Source organism: Montipora foliosa, chromosome 12 (assembly GCF_036669935.1).
Source record: "Montipora foliosa isolate CH-2021 chromosome 12, ASM3666993v2, whole genome shotgun sequence".
NCBI lineage: Eukaryota > Metazoa > Cnidaria > Anthozoa > Scleractinia > Acroporidae > Montipora > Montipora foliosa.
The window spans coordinates 36,480,741-36,490,416 of record NC_090880.1 but is presented as its reverse complement, the minus strand read 5'-3'; the positions used below and the strand labels follow the sequence as shown (position 1 = coordinate 36,490,416).

The 9,676-nt window shown below is 41.1% G+C and overlaps 2 protein-coding genes across 3 annotated transcripts in view; one reads left to right on the top strand and one right to left on the bottom strand.

Moving 5' to 3' along the window:
* The window catches only part of LOC137978485 (S1 RNA-binding domain-containing protein 1-like), an 18,355-nt gene extending 13,803 nt beyond the window's left edge, over positions 1–4,552 (top strand). Inside the window, exons 13-17 of one of the 2 annotated variants that reach the window (XM_068825434.1) lie at positions 43–149; positions 777–1,169; positions 1,986–2,071; positions 2,649–2,747; positions 3,481–4,552. In XM_068825434.1, the coding sequence (XP_068681535.1) occupies positions 43–149; positions 777–1,169; positions 1,986–2,071; positions 2,649–2,747; positions 3,481–3,791 (996 nt within the window). In that variant the 3' untranslated portion in view covers positions 3,792–4,552. The remainder of the gene's footprint in view (positions 1–42; positions 150–776; positions 1,170–1,985; positions 2,072–2,648; positions 2,748–3,480) is intronic. The other variant, XM_068825435.1, reaches the window with a different exon arrangement.
* A 990-nt stretch (positions 4,553–5,542) lies between these two features.
* Positions 5,543–9,035, bottom strand: LOC137978484 (uncharacterized). Its single transcript, XM_068825433.1, has one exon. The coding sequence runs from the start codon at positions 8,866–8,868 to the stop codon at positions 6,148–6,150; it is 2,721 nt and encodes a 906-aa protein (XP_068681534.1). The 5' UTR covers positions 8,869–9,035; the 3' UTR covers positions 5,543–6,147.
* Between the last annotated feature and the right edge of the window lie 641 nt (positions 9,036–9,676).

Below are 9,676 nucleotides of genomic sequence, written 5' to 3'. Positions count from 1 at the left end.
ATTTATTGGTTTAACTTTTTTTGTTTGCTCCATCTTACACAGCATGATATTCCGGAGTCTCTACTCCGCGGAGCCTTGGATGGTGTTGTGGAGGATTGTGTCAGTTTTGTAGGCGTGGACTTAAATATGGCCGGCGTCACTATGCTAAGGTAATCATCGAACTGTTTTGCGCCTTTCTGACCTTGTTAGCAAGAAATGGCATATGTCAAACGTACACATGGCCTATTTCCTCTGTAGAGCCCTTTGCTAGTGCCCATTGTCGTCATTCATTAATTTCTTTCATTTCTTACAGTGCAACCGTGTGCCTTACTGTAACCACCCAACAAGTCTTTGTTTTTTTATGTTAGCCAGTTTCATTGACATTTAACTAGAGTTTCGACCTCCAAAAAAACTCGCGAACTTTTGGAAGGTAGCGTAACCCTCAAACAAACTCGCTTTCGCTGATCAGCTTAGTTTAACAAAAACTATTTTATGTAGCCACATAAATGTGTGGTGCATTGTAACATTGAGCAAATAAACCACATCGAAATCCTCCACCCTAACTTCTCTCTCTCTTATGTAATCGACGGTTTGACCTAACCCTTGTTGTGCATAGTGTTCGTTTGACTTTGAGGGCAATTGAAGAATGTACACAAGATATCACTTATTGGAGAATTGAAGAGAGCTTTTCCTGGTCAATGTTATCAGCTTCGTTTCAATCGTTTAGAGAAAGAGTCTTGCTGGTTTTCCAAATGCTTTCTTGCTGAGAAAAATTCTGTTATCTTTTTGTTTACTAGGCGCATAGCTGGTTTAAACGATAAGAAAGCTAAAGCTATTCTCGCTTGGAGAGAAGAAAATGGTTCCTTTATAAACCGTGAGCAGTTAAAGTTGGTTAAGGGGATTGGGCTCAAGTCCTATGAACAATGTGTCGGATTCGTCCGAATCGTAAATGCATCTGGTATCTGTAGCAATGCGTCCAAGCCATCGACCAGCGGGCTCAGTAGTTCAGCAGTTGTCGTGCTGGACTCTGATGAAGAAAATATGACGGGACGTGGGAAGAAACGTAAGAGTGAGAACACTGAGGGAGGTGCGAAAAAGAAAAAGAAAACAGAAAATGGGACGCAGACGTTCAGTGCTGATCCGCTAGATAAGACCTGGATTCACCCTGAATCATATCCTGTGGCTAAACGGTAAATGATTTCTGAAATAACGAACGACTGAGTTCAGTAAGTGATTCGATCAAAGTACGAGGTTCGTTTTAGGAAATTCGTAACTTTGCTCATGAGAATTTAAGTGCAAGATTTTGATAGACAAAGGTTTAATCGAGTGTCGAAAGTAACTTCGCAATAGTTGACCTAAAAATTTCGCCCCACATGTTTATCCAATCAGAGGCATCATCCAGACCAATAGACCGTATTCCATATATTAAAATTCAGTTCGAAACAAAAGACATCATCTCGAGGCTCTGGGGAATAAATATAAGGATTTGTATGAGTTTATTCTCCAGAGCCTCGAGGTGATGCCTTTTGTTTAGGACTGAATTTTAGTATATCGAAAGTGGGCTATTAAAACATGCGCACTTGCGTTTTCCCACGCTTTTTACTGCCTCAATAAAAATTGCCGGCTTTGTGGTCTGTTTGGCTCTTTTGACGGATTGTCAGCATCTTTTGTGATTGGCCATTGTAATTACTTAGCGTTTCACGGCACTCTTTTCGATGACTGCTCTATCAAATGGACTCTAGACTAATGTACAAGAGACACCCAATTAGCTTAAGCGATGGCGCTCCGTGTGCCCCGGGCTTACGCTCGAAACATCAGGTCAGCTTTTTCAATATCGAGAAAAATCCCCCTCCATCGTTCCAGGTTAGGGTTAGGGTTTGCGTTAGCGTTTTAATTAATGCGCTCTAGAAGTAAGCACAACTGGCAGTGATTTGACTCACAACCAGCAGTTTTTGGCGTCAAGTCAAGAATAGCCTGCGACTCACTTTTGCTTGAACCTCTTTCAGTGTCGTGGCGATGTTAGGTATTTCACCTGAACAAATTGGCCAACCTGTGGTTAAAACTGCCATCAACAAGCTTCTTCAGGCTCACAGTAAGTACGGGTTCGATCTTTTGAAGCGCCTTTGAACTAAATGATTTAAATCCAAACCCAAGGAAATTATTTTGACCAATCTCAAAAAAGGCGTTAAAATGCAAAGCCAGTTATGGAACAAACTCGGTATGTCAGCACTATACGCGTCAAAATGCGATCGCGGAGCAACTTTCCCTCTTATTCGCATAGAATGTGGCGCGTGATTTTTTAGGACATTTAGCGCGCAAAGAAATGTTAAAAAAATCGCAAAAACTCTTTTGACACCCAACTGATAACTAAATGGGAAATCTCGAAACTACAAGTAGTACTCTATTCACTTTCTTCAGTATTGTTAAGGCCCTGACATGTCCATGATGATGTTGTGAATTTTTGAGTCTTTCTACTTCACCGCTGTCGCTCACGCTTCACGGATCTGTGAGAAAAAGAGTCCTGAATCACTATAATGTCAAACTATTAAATTTAGCTGGCCGTTTTGTAGAATTCGGGTCGCCAAATTGGCTAATAGTAGCGCGCGCACCATCTGAGAGATATGATGACATTTCTTTACTGACTGGAATTTGTCTATTTAACACCACAGATATTGAGCAGTTAGCAGCTCAATTAAGTGTTGGCACCCCTACTTTACAGCATATAATAAATGGACTCAAGCAACCCAGTGATCACGATATACGAATCAGTAAGTAACGGCGTTTCAACTATCTCGAATGATTTTTAAAAGTCCTTATTAACAAGTGGTGGACCGGGAAAAGAAAAAAAAAACATCCATGCGCGAAGTTCGAAATTGCTTCAAACTCTGAAATGTGTATCAGAGTATCCAAGTAAGATCATATGCTATATGAGCAGATAAGCGAGACTGATTTACAGCCAATAAGAACACTAGAACCCTAACCCTCTTTACGTGATTGATTCACACTGGTGAAATTTCCAGAATTGTTTACTCCTTTTGAAAGGTAAACTATCTGTGAATTAGGTGGTCTCAGTGTGGTGGTAGTCAAAACTGCGTCTATTGACTCAGAAGCGATTGCTTTGTTGACTGGGAAAAATCAACTTTAAAAGGAGAGATGTTTTAAATCAAATCTGTATCTATGTGAGCTGAAACCAGTGTTGATTTTGGTTTACGCGATATCCGTTTGTTTTACGTGACTCGGCCAGAAGGATAAGACTCGATTTCGGCCGCTCTCTCGAGTCCTGTCTTCTTTTTTCCACGACAGAGACCGGCGTTTCGTAGGAGGAGCCCGAGCTCCTTTCCCAAAATGGCAGCTGGTAATCGAGCCTACAAGAGGATAGGCTACCTGCAAACTTTCTTTGTGATTTTCAATTTTCAAGTTTTATTTCAAGATGCGGAATACATAGTTTTATCTCCATGCTGAAGCTGTCTCTCTCTCTCTTTTTTTTTTTTTTTTAATCAGATTTTCAAAAGCCCATATTTAAACGCAACGTTACGTCACTGGACGACCTTCATGAGGGAACTCAGCTTAGCGGCCGCGTTACCAACATGACGTCATTCGGAGCATTTGTGGACTGTGGTGTCGGCCGCGATGGGCTGGTACACAATAGTAAAATGGGACGATTTAATGGTGCGGTGGGTCTCGGAGATCTTGTCGAGGTTACGGTAGACCGCGTGGATTTAGATAAAGAACATATTCATTTGGCGTTAACTGGCATTTCTTCAAGATTTGACCCGCAGTTGCTTGTCTCTATCGAAGGATTACAATCTTAGAATCGAAGGACCCAACAGTTTGGTCGAGTTAGTGAATCGTTTATTTCCAGAGGAAGATCTCCTTTTCCAAGTTGCTTGACTGCAGAGATCAGTTAACGTTTGCTTGTAATCATAAGCGTCTCGTTTCGTTGACCTAAAACTGCTGTTGCTCCATCATGAGAATGATACTAACCTAGTAGGCCATTTCAGAGTTCATGTCTGCCTTCTCTTCAAAGCGAGTCTAAGTGGGAAGTTTTTCTTATGAAAATTGGTTCTCATTCATTTGTAAAGTAGAACTAATTACCATCGCAAAATCTTCCCACTTAGACTCGCTTTGAAGAGGAGGCAGCCATGAACTCGGAAATGGCCTATTTCAAATTGCCGCCCGTCCTCCAGGTGGGCATTTGAGGGAAAATAGACTGGAGAAACTTCCAGAGCTACAAGCTTTTAATCTCATTCTGAGAAAAGCATTGTGTTTGGAGGTCGATTTCTCAAGAGCGCATGCTCAGAACAGAACACTCGCACAGGAAGTCACTGGCAAGAAATGTCAGATTAGCCGAAGGAGCGGCGCCTGCGCTAACCAATTTACTCCTCGTTCTGATTGGCCAAAACGAAGGCAGTTCTCATGTAACACGGCTGCAAATTTGTAACACGAGTGCAAATTATAAATTTATAAATGAATGACTTGTGAACGATATTCTTGTAGAAGTTTGACAAACGTTGTAATCTGTTTTGAATGATCAAGGTCATAGAAAAGCAACCAATCAGAAGTGAAACCAAAAGCAATCGTGGCTCGCGCGTGCGCTTTTTCCCGCGCTTCGTGTCGGCTACGTGTAATTACTTCGAGTTTTGATTGGTTTACTGGTTGTCTCCGTCCTTTGTGATTGGCCAAAGTAATTACTTTGGTTTAGGTTTTACGACACTCAATTGAAAACCGCTCTACTTCACTCATTGATTGGTTCAAAGTTCTCGCGCCATTTTTACAACCAATCAGAAGTGAAACCAAAAGCAATCGTGGCTCGCGCGTGCGCTTTTTCCCGCGCTTTGTGTCGGCTACGTGTAATTACATTTAGTAGGGCTAACGCTCACATGGTTCATATGGGGTACAAACTAGCACTTCACATTACACTCTAGTCAGTTAAGTCTGTTGAAATATAAGTGTTACACGGCCAACGTTTGTAAAAACGTAACCCTTCCTTGTACTTCGAGTTTTGATTGGTTTACTGGATTATCTCCGTTCTTTTTGATTAGCCAAAGTAATTACTTTGGTTTAGGTTTTACGACACTCAATTGAAAACCGCTCTCTTTCACTCAGTGATTGGTTCAAAGTTTTCGCGCCATTGTTACAACCAATCAGAAGTGAAACCAAAATCAATCGTGGCTCACGCGTGTGCCCTTTTCCGCGCTTTGTGTCGGCTACGTGTAATTACTTGGAGTTTTGATTGGTTTACTGGATTATCTCCGTCCCTTTTGATGGGCGAAATTAATTACTTTGGTTTTGGTTTTACGACACTCGATTGAAACTTGCTCTATCATGTGATTACCAAAACAAATTTCTCACTAGTCCAGAGTACAGGTAATTAGATGCACTGCCAATAGGCTAGTTTCGAATCGTGCAGCAACAAGAGAGCAGAGTCGAGGTTCAGGGGAATAACTTGCATTTTCCTTTGTTTTGAACAAAATAAAACGCTAATTATTCCCCTGGATCTCGACTCTGTTCTTTTCTTGCTGCACAATAGGCCAGTTTCGCATTCTAACGGTTGGATTGGATCGAGCATGAAATGGAGGCTAATGCGGGGGAATCTTTTCAGGTGCAAATTGTTTTCCCCGCATTAGCCTTCACTTCATTCTAGATCCAGTCTAATCGTGAGAATACGGAAATTTCTTATTCGAAAGTAGCCCATTTTTGATACCTTTCTTTTATACCTGTTTAGTCTAAGCATCTGCCACATATTTCCAACATTAAGTGCTAACGCACATCGCTTTTGTTGCGTTCGAACACATTGTTACAGTTACAGTTGTATTTTCAATAAAAGCTCAAAAGAGTTGCGGTGCTTTCGACTATCACAGAATTAATCATCGGGCTCGGCAGACGCAGTAATCTCACCATCACAAGTCTCAACAGCTATTTCTTAACATCAAAAAGGGTCAAGAGGCGAGTATCGTCAAATATCAACAGAGCAGGCGCATTACACACTTCCGTTGAGTAACTGTGATGATCATCAGTTATTATGACGATGATAATCACTTTATTCAAGATTTTATTTTCAAGAATTGCTTTTCGGGCCCGAAAACTTTTCCGACGCTTTTGAACAGTCCTCTGGTAACTTAACATACACCTGCTAAATGTCGTATTGAAGTTTGAGTAGACGAAACATTAGCATGGTCTCTTATTGTAAAGAAAAATCGGCACAGCTAGACTCCAAATGTAAATTAAAATACACATTGAGCTTGATGTCATCTTTATGCTCATAACTGCCCACGCAATGGACAACTTTATAGTGGAACCATCTTTGGGTGAATACCAGTTTGTCAACACCATCGTAACATGAATAGCTGCTATAAAATACACAAAATGGAAAAACGAGTAGCTATAAGGAACCTTTTCATTGGAAAAATCTGATTCGGGGAATTCTCCAGTTTCTTCCCTCACCGCGCATGCGCCATTTTTGCGCTCGTCGTCACCTTCCTCGTCGGCGCCTTTGATTTTTCGTCGGCGAAGTCCGAGGATCACCCGAAGCGAAGTTGCTGCCAGTTTTCGTAGAGTTTCGGTCAACGCTGAAATCCGAACGCTAAAGTAAATTATGGTAGCAACTAAAAAAAACAGGTCCAACGAGGCTTGAACATTTAAATTTGGTCGCATATCAGCTTCGGAGACGTAACTCGCAACTGGATTGCACTTCTCATTTGGATTAAAAGATAACGCTGACCAAGTTAGGTAAGTGGAATATGTTACTACCACAGAAGATTGCAAAAGTCCGCCTTCTTGGACGTTCGGATGAACTGAGATAATGGCCGCCACTGCACATAAAACAAGATTAATGCTTATAAACATTTTGTTAGTCTTACATTTTCGCGGAGCACCAAAGAAAACGTAGAAGCAAACGATAGCTGTTGCGGAGATAGTGTATAGGAGTAGGGTACAGACAAGCACGGCGTAAAACCAGAATTTGTTACCAGTTAATTCCATTCTCTGAGCCCATGCTTTGTTCCAAACGTTTGTTACATCGACAAGCAAAAACAACTGAATTATGATGAAGAAAAATGTGCTCACTAAACCAAAGTACATCCAAACTTTGCTAAATTCCATAGGAATAAAAAAGGTGAACAGTACGAGACCGAAAAACAGGCCGAATTTGACGAGCCACAGACCGTTGTGGATCAGAGCTCGAGGATCGCTGTATGTTTCAACGGAGTACAGAATCAGTGAAAACAACAGAAAGAACGCTGCCATCGAAAAGCAGACTCGATAAACGGCCAAATAAGCTGGATCCATACTTAGACAGTTTCCCAGCTTTGTAAGCTTGTTGCAAAAATAAACATTGCCCTCAAGCGCGCGACGCATAGTGGGAAGGTACATTGCACAAGACACTGCCGTTCCAACCAGTAAGAAGAAAGTGTAGACAAACCTTGTCGATTTTGATTGGTTCCATCGCGGACAAGGTTGAATGAAAATTGTATAGAGTGATGTACAAGTGAACGTGCTTAGTGACGTCAGAATGCCTTGTATGGAGTGCGTGTCTCGATCGGGGAATAGTGTTGGAGCAATAAGGCTCCAGATATAGAGCAGTATTGTCATCAAATTAGCCAGAGTATTTATAGTTAATGCAACCCAATTAACTGCGAATTCGCCTTGCACGCTTTCTCTGGGACTGTTCCAGTTCGTTATTGTCAGCATGGCGTGCAGTGAGAATAGACCAAAGATAAAGTATAGAAGCGAATAATTATAACTCTGTTGTATTCCATTGGTGCTGCCTGTTTCATAAGTGCTTGATATGTTCCCGTTCGAAATGACCTGTTGTCCGAACTTTCTATAATACGCTCGTGGTTCGCGTAAACAACCAAACGCAAGCAAGCCGAAGATAACGAAAACGTGTATTATGGAATACAGGTTCAAATTGGGATCCTCTCCAGTCTTGATTTCATAATCTCTCTCCGCAGTGCATTCTGCTTCCCCAAATCTGAGTGATAAGTAAGCTAAGTATGTTGTGTAAATTGTCGCGAAACTTGTTAGCAGCAGACGCTCGGAATACGAGTCGAGAATAAACGAAAGAACAACAGCGAGCAAACATAAAAGGACTGTTGTTGTTAACAGCACTAAATTAGTCTTACAGTTGTCCTCCTTCGTGTAGAAAATAAGAAGTAGTACAATAACCATTCCAGAAAACACGTACATCGCGCCCGCTGAAAATAGCCGTAAAAAGCTCCAGAAGGTGGGCGTGGCCTCATCCATTTTATGAGTGAGAAATTCATTCCATCCCTTTGCCGCGTCTATCAGAAAAACAAATTGTATTAGTGTATAAAAGAACGAGCCCGCCATTCCAAAATACATCCAAATTAAGCCAAAACCACGACGAGGGATGATAAGAGCGCAGAAAACAAAAATAGCCAGAGAAGAGAGTTTGGGAATCCAAAATCCGGAATGGATTCTTTGCTGAACATTTTTGTCCTCCGAAAACACAACAAATAGCGCGCAGAGTATAAAAAAGAATAAAGAGTAACCAAAAAAGATTCTGTAAATCAAGGAGTAAGGCAGCATGGCTTGGCAGTTTGAGATAAAAGAAGTTTGATTCGACGAACAGAAAAACTCAGCTGCAGTAGTATTAACCGCTGGATGAAATAACGCGTAGGATAAGGTAAGTGCTAGAAGAATAACCACCAAATAAAATAAGTGAGTTGCTGTAAAATGTGTGGCAATCGGCAGTCCAGGGCCAATCAATGAAAAAAAGTTGAACCTTTGAGGTGATGATTTAGAGTTACTTCCGCGTTCAGAGTTAAACTTGTCGTGTACTTCTCCCGTTTCCATTGTTTGCGCCTCATTTAGGCTTTGCATTCGTTTGCTCTCTTTAGCGTTAGAATCGGCTTCCAAATGTTCCATGTCTAATGCTAGAGATGGTAAGCTGTCCTAAGGTGTTTACCTCAAAGCCAGTTTTCCACTGAATTATAACACATGGATTCACTGGTAGATTGAAATGCTCCTCTTAAGTTCCAGCACATTGCTTGCCTTAGCTTCCGCAACTATCAGCATATTTGCTTTTCTCGGAACGTCGCGAACGATACAAAAGAATTGTCAGGGAAAAATATGAGATATTTTCTATCAGAAGACTACACAATGTGTTCACGTCATTTGTAAAATAACCTCAATACTTGATCACATCCCATTCAAGGTGTACTCTCTTGCTGGTACTCTGAAGATACAAATTCTCCTGTAAGCCTTCAAAGATAGAATGAAATCTAAGTATTGAGAATATGACTGTCGATAGTCCACAAGTTGATGATTATCCTTTTTCCCTTTACTCACCAGCAAAGAAATTCTCTCGTTTTGAAAGGAGAAATTAGGTATGATCATTATTGGGACGGTCCAAAATAAAGCTGATGAATTGTGTGTTGGCTGGTGGTCCTTTCTTGCCACCTGTCATCGTTACTACTTCAAGTTATAAAAACTAATTGCTAAACACACATTTATAGTTTAGCACAAAGTGCGACGCCATTTATTCTACGTACAGCTGTAGGTCAAGTTCTTGTGATTGTTTTTACGGGAGTCGAGGGATCAAAGTTTTACATTAAATAGACTGAATTATCAGAAATCTGTGTGACTTGCACATAGGAGTTGTGTAGATCGGATGATCCGACGAAGCGTCCGTGAATTGGGCCAGAAAACTTTTTTCTTTAAGAATGTACGTATT

Bases quoted from the DNA above. Each gene is read 5' to 3' on its own strand.
- LOC137978484 (XM_068825433.1), bottom strand. From the start codon at position 8,868: ATGGAACATTTGGAAGCCGATTCTAACGCTAAAGAGAGCAAACGAATG.